The 19,410-nt window shown below is 42.3% G+C and overlaps 1 protein-coding gene across 4 annotated transcripts in view; it reads left to right on the forward strand.

Moving 5' to 3' along the window:
• Window positions 1–19,410, forward strand: part of tox (thymocyte selection-associated high mobility group box) — a 135,436-nt gene that overhangs the window by 11,933 nt on the left and 104,093 nt on the right. For 2 of the 4 annotated variants that reach the window (XM_061839838.1, XM_061839840.1), the window contains exon 1: window positions 13,987–14,668. The exons of 1 other annotated variant lie outside the window; for it this stretch is intronic. In XM_061839838.1, coding sequence (XP_061695822.1) covers window positions 14,564–14,668 — 105 coding nt within the window. In that variant the 5' untranslated portion in view covers window positions 13,987–14,563. Of the gene's footprint in view, window positions 1–13,986; window positions 14,669–19,410 lie in introns of those variants that run through there. One more of the 4 variants, XM_061839839.1, reaches the window with a different exon arrangement.

Raw genomic sequence — 19,410 nt, forward strand, 5'->3', positions numbered from 1 at the left:
ATTCTGGCGGTGGGCAGCGCATAAGCAATCTGTCATTATAAACCACATTGATAAGCTGCGTAAGGACTGTAACATTTGTAATTATGAGTGTACCACTCCCCTCCTCAAGCCGTCACCTTATCGTGGTGGAGGCGTTTGTGTGTCCCGATGATCGTAGGAGCTAAGTTGTCTGGGGCTTCATGCCCCTGTTAGGGTCATCCATGTCAAACAGGTCCTAGGTGAGAGACCAAACAAAGTACGACTTCAAAACCCTTATGATGACTGCAAAAATTGGATCTTGGTTTCCCTTGCCCGGACGCGGGTCACCGGGGCCCCCCACTGGAGCCAGGTCTGGAGGTTGGGCTCGAAGGGGAGCGCCTAGTGGCCACGAATGGGCTCGGCCGGCCACAGCCCGAAAGGGTAACATGGGTCCCCCTTCCCATGGGCTCACCACCTGTGAGAGGGGCCATAGTGGTTGGGTGCAATATGAGCTGGGTGGCGGCCAAAGGCGGGGACCTTGGTGATCCGATCCCTGGCTTCAGAAACTAGCTGTAGGGACATGGAATGTCAAATCTTTGGCAGGGAAGGAGCTTGAGTTGGTGCGTGAGGTCGAGAAGTTCCGACTAGATATAGTCGGACTCGCCTCTATGCACCACATGGGCACTGGCACCACTCCTCTTGAGAGGGGTTGAACTCTGTTCCACTCTGGAGTTGCCCACGGGGAGAGACGCCGAGCTGGTGTGGGTATACTTATTGCCCCCCAGCTCGGGGCCTGTATGTTGGCGTTTACCCCAGTGGATGAGAGGGTAGATTCCCTCCGCCTGCAGGTAGGGGGACGGGTCCTGACTGTTGTTTGTGCTTATGCACAAACAGCAATGCAGAGGACCCACCCTTTTTGGAGTCCTTAGAGGGAATGCTGGAGAGCGCCCCCTCTGGTGACTCCATTATTCTGCTGGGGGACTTCAATGCCCACGTGGGCAATGACAGTGAGACCTGGAATGGCGTGATTGGAAAGAACGCCCCCCCCCCAACCACCCCAATCATAACTCGAGTGGTGTTCTGTTACTGGACTTCTGTGCTCATCACGGATTGTCCATAACAAACACGATGTTCAGGCATCAGGGTGTTCACATGTGAACTTGGCACCAGGACACCCTAGGTCGCAGTTCGATGATCGACTTTGTGGTTGTGTCATCGGACTTGGGACCACATGTCTTGGACACTTGGGTAAAGAGAGGGGCGGAGCTGTCAACTGATCATCACTTGGTGGTGAGTTGGCTCCAATGGTGGGGGAAGATGCCAGTCCAATGTGCCAGGCCCAAACGTATTGTGAGGGTCTGCTGGGAACAGCTGGCAGATTCCCCTGTCAGAAGGAATTTCAACTCCCACCTCCAAAAGAACTTTGCTCCCGGAGGAGGGAGGGGACATTGAATCCGAGGGGACGATATTCTGCGCCTCCATTGTTGAGGAGGCCGACTGGAGCTGTGGCCATAAGGTGGTCGGTGCCTGTCGTGGCTGCAACCCACGAACACGTTGGTGGACACCAACAGTGAGGGATGCTGTCAAGCTGAAGGAGTCCTATCGGGCATTTCTGGCCTGTGGGACTCCCGAGGCAGCTGACAGGTATCGGCTGGCCAAGCGGAATGCAGCTGAGGCAAAAACCCAGGTGTGGGAGAAGTTTGGTGAGGCCATGGAGAACGACTTCAGGACGGCTTTGAGGAAATTCTGGTCCACCATCCGGCGTCTCAGGAGGGTGAAGCAGTGCACCATCAACACTGTGTATAGTGGGGATTGGGCGATGCTAACCTCAACTCGGGATGTTGTGAGTCGGTGGGGAGAATACTTCGAGGACCTCCTCAATTCCACCAACATGTCATCCAACGAGGAAGGTGAGTCTAGGTGCTCTGAGGTGGGCTCTTCTATCTCTGGAGTTGAGGTCACTGAGGTGGTTAAAAAGCTCCTTGGTGGCAGGGCCCCGGGGCTGGATGAGATTCGTTCCTAAAGGCTCTTAATATTGTAGGGCTGTCCTGGTTGACTTACCTCTGCAACATCACGTAGATATTGGGGACAGTGGCTCTGGATTTGCAGACTGGGGTGGTGGTCCCCCTTTTCAAGAAGGGTGACCGGATGGTGTGTTCAAACTATAGAGGGATCACATTCCTTGACGATGGACCCTCCTCTCAAGTACCCCTGGTAACATCTACTCAGGAGTACTGGAGAGGAGGGTCCGTCGGGACATCGGGTCTTGGATTCAGGAGGAGCAATGTGGTTTTCGTCCTGGCTGTGGAACAGTTGACCAGCTCTACACCCTCAGCAGGATCCTCAAGGGTGCATGGGAGTTCACACAACCAGTCTACGTGTGTTTTGTCGACTTGGAGAAGGCATTCAACCATATCTCTCGGGGAATCCTGCGGGGGGTTCTTCGGGAGTATGGGGTACAGAAACCCCCTGATACGAGCTGTTCGGCCTCTGTACGACAGCTGTCAAAGTTTGGTCTGCATTGCTGGCAATAAGTCAGAGTGTGAAGCGGCTGGGATGAGAATCAGCACGTCCAAATCCGAGACTATGGTCCTCAGTCGGAAAAGGGTGGCGTCCCCTCTCTAGGTCGGGGATGAGATCCTTCCCCAAGTGGAGGAGTTCAAGTATCTTGGGGTCTTGTTCACGAGTGAGGGAAGAATGGAGCTGGAGATTGACAGACGGATTGATGGAGGGTCTGCAGTGATGCAGACTTTGTATCGGTCCATTGTGGGAAGGAGGGAGCTAAGTCAAAAGGCGAAGTTCTCAATTTACCAGTCAATATACGTTCCCACCATCACTTATGGGCATGAGCTGTGGGTCGTGACCGAAAGAACAAGATCCCGGATACAAGCGGCCGAAATGAGTTTCGTCCGCAGGCTGTCCGGGCTTTCCCTTAGAGATAGGGTGAGAAGCTCGGTCATCCGGGAGGGGCTCAGTGTCGAGCTGCTACTCCTCTGCATTGAGAGGAGCCAGAAGGGGTGGCTGGAGCATGTGATTCAGATGACTCCTGGACGCCTACCTGGTGAGGTGTTCTGGGCATGTCCCACCGGAAAGAGAACCCAAGGATGACCCAGGACATGCTGGAGAGACTGTCTCTCGGCTGGCTTGGGAATGCCTGGGATCCCTCTGGAAGAGCTGGAAAAAGTGGCTGGGGAAAGGGAAGTCTGGGTATCCCTGCTGAAGCTATGTATGCACTATCAGCACCAAGTACCCCAGGGTTGTGTCCTCTCGTCTCTGGTCTTCTTGCTCTACACAAACAAATGCACCTCAAGGCACCAGGCTGACAAAGTCCTGAAGTTCGCAGATGACACCACTGTCATCGGCCCCATCAAAGAGTCCAACGAGTCTGCGTATTGACAGGAAGTGGCAAGACTCGAGCTTTCGTGTGACCAACACAACTTGGCTTTGAATACTCTAAAGTCTTTACAAATGATTGTGGACTTCAAGAGGCATCCTTCACCACAGCTGACCCTGAAGATGTCCCACTGTCTCGTGTCAACCGTCAAGACCTTCAAGTTTTTGGGAATTACAATTTCACAGAATTTGAAGTGGGAGACGAACATCAACTCCATCCTCAAAAAAGCCCAGCAAAACATATACTTCTAGCAGTTTCTAAGAACGTACAGCCTGTCACACAAGCTCCATCACAGTCTGGTTTGAGGCTGCCAAAAAACAAGACAAACTCCGACAGCAACTGACAATGAAAACCGCTGAACGGATTGTTGGCACCACGCCACCTACCCTTGAAGATTTGCATGCCACTCGAACTAGGACAACTGCGGGCAGGATCCTTTTGGACCCACCACACACCGGCCACCAGCTGTTCCAGCTCCTTATGTCGAGTAAGTGCTACCGATCAATGCAAATCAAAACTAGCAGGCATTAAAGTAATTTTTTTCCCCTCTTGCAATTAAGTCATTAACTTTTTAAATCAGCAGCCCTACCATTTTTCTACCTTGTGTCGTTGTTGGGACACACCCTCACACACTGCTGGTCCAATCAGTCTTAGTATTAATAATCTATACCGGGCACCCTCTGCACCAGTGACATTGCACTGGACTATAACAATGAACCGCAAACAAGTAAGGCCACTCTGTTTAATCTTAACATAATGCTGACACACTCTAAGTGCTCTAAATACTAGAAGACTCTTCGTCTTTGCACAACTGTGACTCTTATAAGAAATAGTCCCCGAATAAATGAATGTCTATTGTCACTCATTCTCGTTAGCTTGTTTGTTCTCCTCAGTACTCAACATGAATGCCATACCAGGGCGGCACCAACTGCCGGAGACAAATTCCTTGTGTGTTGGTTACATACATGGCCATTATAGCTGATTCTGATTGTGATTCCACATTCCAAACGCTATATTCTGGAGCCGGGGTACGGCTCTCTAAGGACCCCACCTTTGACTGCTGCTCAGCTCTTTGCGGGCTGTGCTTGCCTGGCTCCCGTGGGTGTTGGCCTGGCCACCAGGCACTGGACATCGAGCCCCACTTCCAGGTGTGGTTCTGGAAGGGGGTCCCGGGTGAGGGAAAACGTTTTACAAAGTTCGTAATCATCACATAGGATCTCTGAGTCATACTTTAACTTGTCCATAGCCTTGGTCCTGTTTTCATTGGTGACCCTGCCAAGGGCATAAAGCCAAAGACAACTTAGCTCCGAGGATCTATGTGACATACAAGCACGTCCACCACAATACGACGATGGCTCAGGTAGAGGGTGACAATTCTTACCTCATTATATTTTTTACATTTGGTCTATTTTACCAAGGCATGTAGAGATCCAGGGTACCTACAAAGACACCAAGTCAGATGGGGTGAAATATAACTGTATATAGTAAGCCATTAATGAGTCAACAAAATGGAGATAAAAGCAAAAATACAGCCACCTCTTCTTGTCTTATTATTATCCACTTTTAGAATTCTTGCCATACACTGTGTCTTTGATATCGCTTTTTTTAATTTAAAAAAACATATGGAATGCATATTTCTTTTAGGAAAACTATGAGAATTTTTAAAATTTGAAAAAAGAAAATTGCTTCTTTCTTGACCCAACAAGTTTTTTCCGACCATTTCGTTAATCTTCTGTCACCCTCCAGATACCAATAAGGCTGTTTTATTCCTTGAGGACAGAATGTTTTTACCCTGTAGTGGATTGCTCTGCTATGAATGTATAATGTAATCCCCCAACATGAGGAGACACCCATCATTCAAATGTTACAGTGCATTACATTTTCAGCCCATCAGATATGTTGGAAAGCTCATACATTGAAATCTGAGAACCATATGAGGTGGAGAGAGAGTATTTTGCTTGTGTGCTCGTGCGTGTGTGTGTGTGTGTGTGTGTTTCTGTGTTAGTGTCTGTGCACATTACTTAGCTTGTGAACGTGACATGCATTAGCATAAGTGTACCACAAGCATAGTGTGTTAAGTGTGCATAAGTTTATAGTGTGTTTGTGTGTGTCTGTGTGTTTGTGTGTGTCTGTCTCTGTGTGTGTTTCTGCAAGCATTTCAATATATAAGTGCATTTGATTGGCTTCTTGTGTACGTGCTTTAGTGTGTGGTATTTTATATAGAGGAACTGTGTGTGGGTGTGGAGAATGTGGATGTGAATTATGCCTTTTTCAGAGGGGAGGGATGCATATATGTATGCATACATGTGGGGGATGGGCGAGCACACTGTATGTATGTATGTATGTATGTATGTTCACTAAGTATGTGTGGGTTTGTGTGTGTGTTTGTGTTTGAGAGGGAGAGAGCATGAGTAAGTGAGGAAGATAGTGATAGAGGGATTGAAAATATAAGAGCATGTATTTTAATGACACCTAAATGGATGTAGGCAATAAACACCAATATGCATGAGTTGCTATTTTACTAGATGTGTGTGTGGTGTGTGTGTGTGCGTGTGTGTGGGCGCGCGCTAATATAGTTCACATGTAGATGTGTTCCAACATAAGTCTCTTTGTGACAGATGTGTTCCAATATATTATAAGTCTATTTGTGACAGAGGTAGATTTGTATTTAATGTGTGTGTTTGACCATGTTTAACTATCCAGTAAAATGTGTATGTGTCAATGCGATGTGCATATTTGGGTAAGGTACTAAGGTTCTATGTTAGCTTGAACTTAATGTCAGTTTCATAAACCATTTCCTTTTGTTTCCTACTGTAGTTCTTACATACATTAATCGGACTACCTCTCAAGATTTTGACTGGCCCCATATGACAAAACATTACAGACTGATTAACCAGCCAAAACTAAAAACAGATTCAATGTACAAGTGCAAAACAGCTTGTCCAGCATATATACTGTATGTTGATGTCAGCTTCGACTTCTTCATCTACTCTTTTTGTTTTTTGATGAAGAAGCTTTCATTGGTTGGTACAGAGGACATTTTACAAGATTTTATCTGCAATGCTCATTAAAAACGAACTTCTGAAGTCAAATTAATTTTGAAAATCCTGTGTCCCAAAGAAACAATGGAAATGATCAATTTGTGAATCAGTGTTGCCATTATAAAATCTTTATTAACTGTAGAGGCAAAGTTTTAAGTGACATTTTAACGTTCTTAATCATCATCCAAGCATAAAAACAAATCAGCCACTATTAATCATGAAATATACAAACAACAATGTGACACCTGACTTATGAAAGGTTATTTTATTGAATAATCAGATACACCCAAGATTGCATCAGCCAACTAGCATTAGTGCAGCACAGTTAATTTGACATGTTCTGGTAAGATTATATGCTAATGATGGTGGATTTAGCATGCACAATGTGATTTATCAAACCTGAGACAAATTCCATTGCTCATTTTTCTTCTTCATACCACATTTAAAAAGCAGGTAAACGCAGGCAAAGCAACAAAGAAATGGTTTCCAGTTTGTCCATTAGATATCCTGGGCTACAAATTAAAAAAAAAAAACTTATGCATAGAGGCTGTCAATATAAACACAAACCCTAATTTGCTAATCCATGAAGACCTGGATAAAAAACCTAAAATCCACCTTCAATCCAGGAAGTCCATCTGGCCCATCACAGAGGATGTCTCTGATTTTCACATGAGGTTTTTCATCCATCCATCCATTGTCTTTGCCGCTTATCCTCACGAGGCTCGCGGGAAGTGCTGGAGCCTATCCCAGCACATAGAGACAAATAGCAACACTAACAATCACACCTAGGGGCAATTTAGAGTGTCCAATTAATGTTGCATGTTTTGGGGATGTGGGAGGAAACTGGAGTGGCCGGAGAAAACTCATGCAAGCACGGGGAGAACATACAAACTCCACACAGGTGGGGCGGGGATCGAACCCAGCTCCTAAGAACTGTGATACCAACGCTTTACCAGCTGAGTCACCATGCTGCCCATGAAGTTTTTATAGTGCAAAAAAAAATGTCTGTCATTCATTCATTAATTTTCCGTCTCGCTTATCCACACCAGGGTGATTCAGAAAATCACAACAAATATCTTGTCCCTGATCCAACTGCTGAGCCTGCAGTCTAGTCTCTTTGAGAAGCAATGGCAATGAATCACATAACCCGCTCCAGTGAAGAAAATAAGTATTTGAACACCCTGTTATATTGCAAGTTCTCCCACTTAGAAATGATGGAGGGTCTGAAATTTTCATCGTAGGTGCATGTCCACTGTGAGAGAGATAATATAAAAAGCAATATCCAGAAATCACATTGTATGATTTTTTTCAACAATTTATTTATGTGATACCACTGCAAATAAGTATTTGAACACCAGTCTATTAGCTAGAATTCTTACCCTCAAAGACCTGTTAGTCCGCTTTTAAAAGTCCACCTCCATTCCATGTAATATCCTGAATCAGATGCACCTGTGTGAGGTCGTGAGTTGCATAAAGACACCTGTCCACCCCATACAATCAGTAAGACTCAAACTTGTAACATGCCGAAGACCAAAGAGCTATCCAAAGACACCAGAGACAAAATTGTACAACTTCACGCAGCTAGAAAGGGCTAAGGAGAAATTGCCAAGCAGCTTAGTGAAAAAGGTCCACTGTTGGAGCAATCATTACAAAATGGAAGAAGTTACACATGACCTTCAATCTCACTTGGAGTGGAGTTCCATGCAAGATATCACCTCATGGGGTCTCATTGATCCTTAGAAAGGTGAGGAATCAGCCCAGGACTACATGACAGGACTTGGTCAATGACCTGAAAAGAGCTGGGACCACCGCTTCCAAGGTTACTGATGGTAATACACTAAGACGTCATGGTTTGAAATCATGCATGGCACAGAAGGTTCCCCTGCTTAAACCAGCACATGTCAAGGCCCGTCTTAAGTTTGCCAATGACTGTTTGGATGATACAGAGGAGTCATGGGAGAAGGTTTTGTGGTCAGATGAGACCAAAATTGAACATTTTGGTCATGATTCCACGAACCATGTTTGGAGGAAGACGAAAGATGAATTACATCCCAAGAACACCATCCCGACTGTGAAGCATGGGGGTGGTAGCATCATGCTTTGGGGGTGCTTTTCTACACATGGGACAGGACAACTGCACTGTATTAAGGAGAGGATGACCGCAGCCATGCATTGTGAGATTTTGGGGAACAACCTCTTTCCCTCAGTCACTAAAAGCTTTATTGAACTTTTCACTAGGCAAACCCCAATTTGTACCTGCGACATCAAACCAAGATTTGTCCAGAAAAGAACATCAGAAGTCACACTTTCTGAAGAACAATTGATGAATTCTGAATTTCACAATCTCAGAAGTTCAAATGTACAACACAGTAACCCTACCCGTGGTACAGCTCATGCTAGTTTTAAACTAAAACATCGTCATTGGAGCATTGTTCTGTCCTCTATATTGTACTGAAATACAAGCATGGCCTCCAATGAAAGGGCCTGGTGAAGAGAGTCCACTGCAGGCACCCAGACACACTGTTGTGCTTGGTAATCCATTCACCCTCCAGTATTAGCTGAACACTCATGTGCACGCGCAAACACACAGACTGTAGAATGTCGAGAACAGAGTGTACAAACCACCCATTGATTAGCAGAGGCAACAGAGGGTCAGGGGAACGTTTTCCCAAGCAGCACAGTCTCCTCTAAGTGGACGCCTGTAGGTTGGTCACAAAGGTTGAATGGAGGCAAAATATGAATCGTCCAACACGATACCAAGTTCTAAGCTTCTACAGAACAAATTATCAACTTAAATCTTTTTGATGATTAAAGACATGACGTGTAAAGTTCATTCACCTGTTCATTCTTTTCTAATGCTGTACTGTGGACACTGTGATATTCTTACTTACAATTTGAAGAGTTTGTTTTCAAAATGAGACATATCCGTTTTTTTTCATTTTGAGAAAAGGGCTTGGTATTGAAGTGAAAACAATAAACTCAATTTATGTTTCTAACTATTGGGGGATGGAAAGAGATGCTAAAAAGTAATTAAACACCATACTACAAAAAAAATATTGGCTTTAATATTCACCGAGTTTTTTTTGATGACAAATTTCATTTTTTCTCCAAAATGAGACATATCCAAACATTCTATTCTTGGCAAAGTGAGACATATCCAAATTTCGACTTAATCCTTCAGGAGCAGCTGTATTTTTTTAAAAAAATCAGTTGCTGTTGATAGGCAATCATGAAAACTATTTGCCTTTCAACATTTCAAGCATTTTAAAATAATATTTAAGACCATGACCACCACATTTAGAGAGTTAGGTATCAGAAATAAGGGTCAGTCACCAGTCACAATTTTTACAATTCTAATGACAGATGTTGAAAAAGGAGATGAAAAAATGGGAATTTCTTTTAAAAAGGTGTTTTTCAGTTATTTAGAAACTGTTTGTTCAGTATGAGGTCTTGGAAAGGCTGAGTTTACATCATTGTAATTTTGTGTATCTGTATGCGATTCTGCAATCCGACATCTGCAGGCATTGTGTCACTCAGTTGATTAATTTTGTTTATAAGTTGATGTGAGATCATTAAGAAAGTAAACTGCTTCAAACCAGTCTACCAAGGTTAATATGGGTTGCGAGGGATACCAGCAGAAAAAAAATAGGTAGTCGATCTCATACACACATCTCCAAAATGAAATCAGTTTCAAACTCACAAATTCACTGTTTGAAATCTGACTCATTGAGTCTGCTTTCTTGTGATTTTATTTATAGCTGTCGTTGTCGGAGGAAAGAACACTGCAGAATAGGATATAAGTCTGTAGTAATTATAACAGTATTCATAATGCTCATAGACAGAAATTGAGTCTACTCCAAGGGTGTTGATTTCCTCTTAATGTCAACTTTTCTTAAGTCATAGCTGATAACTTTCCTGATAAAAAATGGCAAAAAAAAAGATTGCATAGAATTATAAAAATTTATTCATTCATTAATGATCGTTGGTGAAATATTTTGAACAACAAAATTACTATTCAAGCATTACACAATCATAGACAAAACAGTATGTTTATTACATTCAGATACAATGGTACTTGGATGAGAACTGAAGTAACGTCTCAAACGTGGGCGCAGCCATTTTGGATGATGATGTGGAAGATACCGGAACTTCCCTCTAGACGAATTCTGATTGGATGCTGCTTGCTTCAGCAGCGCACGCTGATTGAACGAAATTATGTCGCATTTTGCTCTAAATAAGATCTCGATATGTCGCATTTTGAAATAAAACGCGATCTTCCTTGGCTGATATAGAACGATATGTAGCACTTTGAACAAAAATCAGAGTATCCCGATAACTACCATTCGGAGCTGGATAATTTTGCCGCGAGTTTCGTAAATCTGAAAAAATGCCTATGTCGCGTTTTGAAAACAAACTCTTCCTTTTTTTTTCATGCAAAGCTGCCTCATTTTCAGAGAAGCTGGATTTGTGAAAGAATGTTTTCCTCTGCTACCTAGACAATGTGTCTTGGTGCACTACCCTAACTGTGTAATGTAGGAGGTGCTTAGGAGATGAATGAACAAACTTTAGACTACAGCATTTATTAATTGTTCATTCATCTCTATATATGGAGGTTGTTGGGACAAATAATGCGCAGTCGTGATGACACAACCATATAAAACAGTGCCATAAGCAAAGCCAAGATGATCTTAGTTAGAGATAGTGACAGAAATAAAACAAAAAATGAACACCGGGATTTTCAACCACTTGCGACAATATATAATATACTGGTCTCTGTCCCAGCCTTTTGGTACAATATGGCTAGAAGTGGATAATACACCAAACACAATATTACGACCACTTACACGGTGCTGGCGGCACGGTGAATCAGCTAGAAAAGCGTTGGCCTCCCAGTTCTGAGGTACCGGGTTCAATCCTGGACCCGCCTGTGTGGAATTTGCATGTTCTCCCCGTGCCTGCATGGGTTTTTTTCCGGGCACTCCGGTTTCCTCCCACATCCCAAAAACATGCAACATTAATTGGACTCAGCAGTTCCAAATGAGATGTAAACAATCTTAACACAAGTCAACTCACTTTCCAAACAATAAGCTTTCCTCATGTTTGTCTCCCTGCCTGTAACTAATTGTTGAAATCAGACACTTTTATTGTTTTTCTGATTTAGTATCAGCAACTATGAAAAGTACCGTGTTTTACCAACCCAACCTTTGTAGAATTTTGGATGCAACATTGGCCTTGTGGAGCCTCAGTAAGTAAGTTTCTTTTGGCTTGTACCGATAGGGGTCGCCACAGCGTGTCATCTCAGATGAACGGACATATATGTTTGGCACAGTTTTTACGCCGGATGCCCTTCCTGATGCATTCCTTCTCAGGGAGTGGAGGCCCCAGTGGGATATGAACCCACAACCCCTGTGCACGCACCCCTGAGTTTCAGATGGTTTTCTACTGAGAAGCCTGAAATCCAATTGTTTGAATTTCTCAATCTTATCTTGGTCACTAATGCAGAGTATAATTCATGGTGTCTGGATGAACCCGTTGGGGAACATTCAGGCTCGACCTTGCTTCTCCATAAAAACACAACACATTCCAAATTAAAGACTGTGGCTGTTATACGGACTCACACACAACACTGAGCATTTTAGATGACCCTGCAACCGGTCTGCAGCAAGCCTGTTAGCTGATGGGCTAGCAGGTATCTAGCGCTTCTTGTCGTAGTTTGGAAAAGCCTTTTCATGACTCAGTGGGATATATTCCAGTCACCAGTTTTAAACAGAAATACCCTTGTGGCTAAAACGTAGGGATTTCCAGGCGTATTACAGACATATGAACATATTTGACCGACAACTGAAAGTACATTCAGTGGAGAGGCCCAGAGCATCTGAAAATTGAGAGGCCGTGTCACTGTGTGTCATGATCTGCTTAACCGAATACGCCCTGTGGTGTTATTAATATTACAACTATTCAGTGGTGGACAGTGCATTTGCCATCTGGGCCTGCAGTGGGGACTTACTACCGCCACAATTACATCACAAGTGCAGAAACCATCAATACGATACAAAAACACAATAAAACAGCAAAATATAATTCATCAGGAGCAGTTCATAATTAATATTTATCTGATAACTTTGTAAAACAATTAAAATAAATTCATGAAATACATAATATTGTACAGCGAGGCTGAATTATAAAGCATATTCATTTGTGCAGATCCCAACAGATAACGGCTTGCTTTTACTAACTCACTCAGAGGATGGAAAATTGCAATCCCGCAATTGCTAATACAGTTCAAGTGACATCAGTAGGCATCTGATTCATTGACATGACAATAGTGTAAAGTATATAGAAGTTGAAATCTTGAAATTAAATAATTCATTTAAAAACACATTTGTTTACTAACTTTTCAAACAATATACAAATAAATGAGGAGAGGTTTATTTTTATGTTGCAGAGTGTTGTTTGGGACAGTATGTAAATTGAAAAGCTCCACCAAAAGTACTGCAGTCTTGGAAACAAAGAGGGAATAAAACTGGTGGGATGGAGACTGTGGGTGATGGTATGCATGGTGAGCAGTGAGCAAAGACAAGGTGGGTGCCAATGAGTGTTTTTTTTTTTTTTTATTTACATTGATCACTGTCTACTGGAGGGCAATTTTTGAATCTGTTCAACTGTACACAGTACATCTCCATAATCATGGATTAGAGGAGCCGAGAATTGATCATAACCAGTTAAAGGGTGTACCCTGCCTCTCAGGCAAAGTCAGTTGAGAGAGGTGCCACCGCACTTGTAACCCTACTCAGGATAACAGTTCTGGAAATGGATGGATGTTCCTTTTTTTGGTTAATTTTTGTTGCTAACCAAAGGTAAAAACTGTAATCCGGCCACGATAACAAGTCTGCGTGAGCCTGCGTCACGCTTGCGAGGCTCCAGCATGTGTGCGTGAAGACGTCAGTGGTTGAACACTGTAAACACATTTTTTCATAATTAGTAAATAGAATCAAATTACAGGCATGAATTGGAGCCAGGGAGGGATGAATTTTCCAAAAATAATTTTAATAATTAAATTTAAAATTTTTAAAATAATATATAATAATGTACCCCACCTCCTGGCCATTGAAAGCTGGGATAGGCTCCAGCACTCCCGCGACCCTTGTGAAGATACGCGGCTAAGAAAATGGATGGATGAATAAAATTTTAAATATTTGACTATATGGTCATACACTTTTAACACGTTTTTTTTCAAGTTCACGTCTAAAAAAAATACATGAATTGGAATCAGTCCGGCAATGAGAAACACAATGAAATGAAAAAAATCCCATTAGGAATTGAGAAATATAATTTCATGAAATAAGTACGGTATTAATTTAATTTAATTTAATTTAAAATCTAAATGTTTTGAGCTCTTGAAGACCTCCACTGCTACTATGACTACATTGTTATTGTTGGTTCAGTCTAATTTACAGTATCGGTTATGTTATGAATCTAACCCATACCAATGGAATTTAAAAAGTTCGCTAGGAAAACACAGCTGACAAGTAGCTCTTATTTTGTTTAAGAAATGGCTTCCGTATCCGGTTATGATAATACACATGGGCTTGATGTCAGAGCTGTCTTTGTATAGGCGCTCTGGAAAGTAGTAGAAGTAGCAGCAGCAGCAGCACCACCACAACCACCGCCACCAGCAGCAGCAGCAGTCAGTACAGTAGTCAGTGTAGGAGTGTACTATCGAAACAGTTCGAGCAGCAGCTCAGGCTCGCCGGACTAAACATCGCGACCATTAAAAAAAAAAAAAAAAAAACAGGTGGAGACGTGTCTTAAAGTGAGTTGTTCTACTCTCCTAAATAGATTCTCATTTTTAATTCACGAATTATCCAAGAAGAACGTAGAAGTTCGGGGAGTCAGTGGAGCATGAAAACCGGCATGGAGAGAAGCCCTCGTTCCGAAACTTGCGGGTGCCTGTAAAGTCTGCTCTTCGGCTTCGTTTCTCCTTGGTAAAAAAATCCCGGAGAGTGGCGCTTGGTTCCCGAGGAGGCTCCTGGATGTATGTTCTTCGTTTTCAGCACAGACTTACAACTTTGTAAAACAACACAACAAACTGAACATTCGTTGATATTAGTGGAAGGGAGGGAGCAAGCAGAAGACTCGAAGAGCGGGAGAAGTGGATGTCTGTTCGGCCATGGATGTGAGCGTTTACCCAGCGCCTCCTCAGCCTGTGGCCGCTTCTGAGCACAGCAGACTGGGGCAGCTCTCCTACCCTGACCCGGCCTTTGGGACCAACAAGGTAGAGGACACACAGCAGCAATCTTCATGTGGTGCTCATTGTCTGTCAGATGAAACTCACCTTTGTGTTGTTCCTACTTTAATTAACTGGGGGTGGGGGTGGGTGGGGTGTTCATCTTTCTCGTCCTGCCAATTAAATGGTAATTAATCGTTTTATTATCCAGAAGTTAATTCAAGCAGCTACTGCCATCACTGTATATTGATGAGAGACTGTGGTTTAGTTAGATTCTCACCAATATAATTCCAAGGTAATTATGGTTTAAACAGTACAATAATATGATAGATTAAAGCAGTGCAGGATTCTTGAACAAGTGCAATGGGCAATTCTTGATACTTTTTTCCCCCCACTCCTCTGAAACGCTCTTTTTCTCTCCTTAGCAAAGTGAAGGGTCAGGGTCAGAAACCTGTGACTGATAGAGTTCCAACATATATCTGTCTGTTTGTCTGCCTGTGTGCATTGTGGGGTCTCCCAATTTGACTGTGATTAACTGATTTTATATATATATATATATATATATTATATATATATATATATATATATATGTATATATATGTGTGTGTGTGTGTATAAGTGCAATGGAAGAATGCAGCTCACAGAGTATTAACCTTCAGTCTTTTAAAGCAACGGATTGGTGCATATTAATTTTATAATTTAGCAGAAGAGTCCTGCGAAGCGTTAACAGGCTGAAACACTAAATCATAGATGTCAAACTCAAGGCCCGGGGGCCAGATCCGGCCCACCACATGATTTTAGAAGGCAAATCATCTGTGTCAACTTCCATAATTCTGGTGAAAGTCTGTACCAACATTTCAAATTCTTATATCATAAATGATAATGTTGAGATATTAAAAGCATTTTTGTGTTACCAAACATGAACAATGGTTGCAAAGGTTAAAAAACCAATTACTCTTGATTTCTGATCCCAAAAATAGTTCTGAAATTTAATGTATGAATATGATAAGGCGATTAAAGATTTTTATGGTTTCACAGCCCTCAGACTACTGACTAACCATGACTACTACGTAGCCTGTGACAAAACTGAGTTTGACACCCGTGCAGTAAATGTTTGTACTTTCACACATTCATTTATCATGAAGCAAAATAAGTCATATCAACTTTGATTTTTGTTTGCACTTTATTTCAATAATCAATAACATCCTTGTTTTATGAAAGAAAAGAAGTATTTGATTTGACCAAGAAACAGCAGCTCAGGAAGAAAACAAACATCATGTTGTAATGTCCCTGTAATACTGTAAATTCACCAGGATACAATTTATGGTAATCCTTTATCATGTCACTTTGGGATTGGGGAAGCTAAAGTGAGCTGCAGTGTTTTATTTCTGGCTACAAAGTGACTTACTATGTTCTCAAAGATGAATATGTAAATAGTTGGGCTCAGAAATTGCAGGCAAGCATCCTCTGAAGTGCCTCCGCTAAGGTTTCAGCTGTATGCGTAAAGTGGAGCATCTGTTCACATTGTATTATTGCAATCTTACATGTGTAACTAATACTGTATCTGTGGACCTCAAGAGAGGCATGGTGGAAAGAAGACTATGCCATGACAAACTACAAGGCGCTGCTTTTGATTGGGACACAGCAACTGTACATTAGTCGCCCTTGACCTCTGACCTCGAAATGGGGGCATTAATAGAATACCACATTATTGTTATTTTCATCTGACATGGTAGCATCACACTCATTTGACACTTGTAAACCTGGCAACCTGCTGCTGTTACTCTGAGAAGGGAACATGATTGCATGCACAAAGGTATGCCGCCGTGCCCTGTGTTGTTGTCTGCCTGTGTTTGTTTGCGAAAAGAAGATAGAGATGGAAGATAGATGCTGTGGATAGAGAGCAGGCTGTGTGGTTGGGGGTAGGGAATGGAGAGAAAAAGAAACAGAGAGAGAAAGACAGAGTGAAAGAGAGAGACGGTTGTTGGGGGTAGGGATGTTGCTGATGAGTGTGGTTGTAGTGGGGGTGGGGCCACTAAGGTTTGTACTATATTTCTCTTTCTGTGTCTTTTGATTCATGGTTCTGTCGGTCTGATAGACAAGATCATATTACTGTGTGGGGGAACATAGAGTGAGAGAAAATAGAGGAGGGAGAGAGACAGGAAATGCACCGCAGAGCACAGAGGCGGTGAGACAGGAAGAGTGGAAAAGTCGTAAGAATAAGGAACAAAATCAGAGGTGAACAACTCAAATATGTCGTGTGAATTTAAAAAAAATAAATAAAATAATGATAAAAGGAACAGAGGCGTGCCCTCCAAATGTGTTAATGTAAAGTTGCAGAGCCCGACTTTCCATTTCATCTGAGTAGAGACAATCCTCAGCATAATTACAAGATTCCACTAAGGATCATGCATGTGATTATTAACCATGACAACCAGTCTGAAGCTGAGGCTACACATGCACTGCAATGTTAAACTCATCATTTTTAAGACGAGATGAATATGTCAAAGCAAATGTCTAAACCAGCCGGACGTTAAACAGATTTTACTTTGCCAAGTGCCAATGCGCAATCTGTACAATGTCCAAGTAATGTGTGGACAGAACAGACTTTCCATTGCTCTTCCACAATCAAATTGGTTTCAGAAAAAAAGCAACATACTGTGTTATATCAGGCTTGGCTCAGCTGTTACAATGGTTGCCTCCCAACCTGGTTGATGGTTAATTTGGTATTTGACACATCCATCCATCCATCCATCCATCCATCCATCCATCCATCCATCCATCCATCCATCCATCCATCCATCCATCCATCCATCCATCCATCCATCCATCCATCCATCCATCCATCCATCCATTTAAGCTGCTTATCCTCAGCTATCTTCGGGCAGGAAGTGGGTACACCCTGAACTGGTTGCCAGCCAATCACAGGGCGCATAGAAACAAACAACCATTCACACTCACAATCATACCAAAGGGCAATTTAGAGTCTCCCATTAATGGATGTTTTTAGGATGTGGGAGGAAACCAGAGTGCCCGGAGAAAACCCACACAGGCACAGGAGAGAACATGCAAACGCCACACAGGTGGGTCTGGCATTGACCTGGGACCTCAGAAATGTGAGGCAGACACTGTAACAAGTCATCCACCGTGCTGGCACAGTAATTAATATGTTCAGTTGATGTGATATTTTTGTTTGCTAGTGTGCTGTGAGATTTCGCAATTGTAAAATATGTAGCATGCCTCCACTAAGGTTGGAAATCACTGCTCTACTCAGATCATATATTCTGATCAGTTAGGTTAAACCAACATTACAACATGACAGAAATAATGGGTGCTAACTTACTGTAATTAAATTACTTTATTGCAATTACATTTTCAAACACCAAAATTTTAGGGCATGAAATGACAGAATGCATTTTTGCTTATAACTGTTAGTGCTAGCAGTTGCTTGCTATGCTAGATAACGTTTTGTTGCTTGCTTGTGAATGGTACAATATTAAAAGTATTTCAACATATCTCAAGCAAGTGGAAAACGAACGTTCCCTCCTGAGCACCGGTGACCACACTACACATTTTCCCCCATTTTGTTCTCATAAACACACTGCGTGAGCCATTATTGTTGTTATTGCCATGGACTTTAATGTATTCAGTAGCCAAGACAAGATGAAGCCCACTGATCGTAAAATACGGGATGTTGTGGTATCGAAACACAGGAATTTATTGTAGTAGTCTGACATAGTGCAATCATGACAGACCAGATTTATCTTGTAGTCTCATCTGGTGGATCCAGTTGTCTGTCCCACACCACCGACATGTTTAAAAAAAAAACAACTTTAGTGATGGTCTGATATTGAGAGTACAACTCCACAACACACAGGACAAGGTTAAAAATAAGCTGCCTTTTGGATTCAAATATGCTGTACACGACAGCAACGTGGTGTAAATATCTTTTGCAGAGCTGATTAAAGACGATAAACTATGAGATTAAATCTGATCAAATGATCAGCATGAAATGCTAATTGTCGACTGAGACCAATCAGGCTGATCAGATAAGTTTAAAGTCCAACATACTGTATATACTGTATATGAAATATTGCTAGATATGACTATGTAAAATAATAACTTGCAGTTGACGTCATTGAGCATTGAAAGGTTAACCCTCAGCATGTCTTTTGCTCATTATTTAGCTTATTTTTTTGTGGAACACTTACTCCAAACTAAGGAAAAGCTTGACAATTTTTCCTAGTTGTTTTGGTACACCTGTCAAATTATTCCTGGAATTTGAAATTTGGTAAGTCACTTCCAGCTGTTATTTACTGTGAGTGAAACTGTGACATAAAACAAATAATTAAACAGTGTATCTGTGCTACCCAAATTTTAGCATCTATCCATCCATCCATCCATACATCCATCCATCCATCAATGTATCCATTTTTTTGAGCCGCTTATCCTTGCAAGGGGGACTGCAGGATCCTATCCCACTATCTACTGGTAGGAGGCTGGGTACACACTGAACTGGTTGTGCTAGCATACAGTGATAACAAATGGCCGACATAAGAATAGCACTGGTATTAATTATTAGGCTAAATTATAACCTGGAGTAACCCATAGGTTTGGTGTCATCCCTGGTATAGTTGACAAGGAGGGAACATAATGTTATTTAGATAAAGTTAGCATGAAGGTTTGTGCGTAAACATGCTGAGGTTCTTTCGATTCATGCTCTAAAATTTTGTCAAACAATGGTTTGTGCATGCAAATACATTTTAACAATGATGAGCAAGGGAGGCAAT

This window comes from Syngnathoides biaculeatus, chromosome 13, assembly GCF_019802595.1.
Source record: "Syngnathoides biaculeatus isolate LvHL_M chromosome 13, ASM1980259v1, whole genome shotgun sequence".
Taxonomy (NCBI): domain Eukaryota; kingdom Metazoa; phylum Chordata; class Actinopteri; order Syngnathiformes; family Syngnathidae; genus Syngnathoides; species Syngnathoides biaculeatus.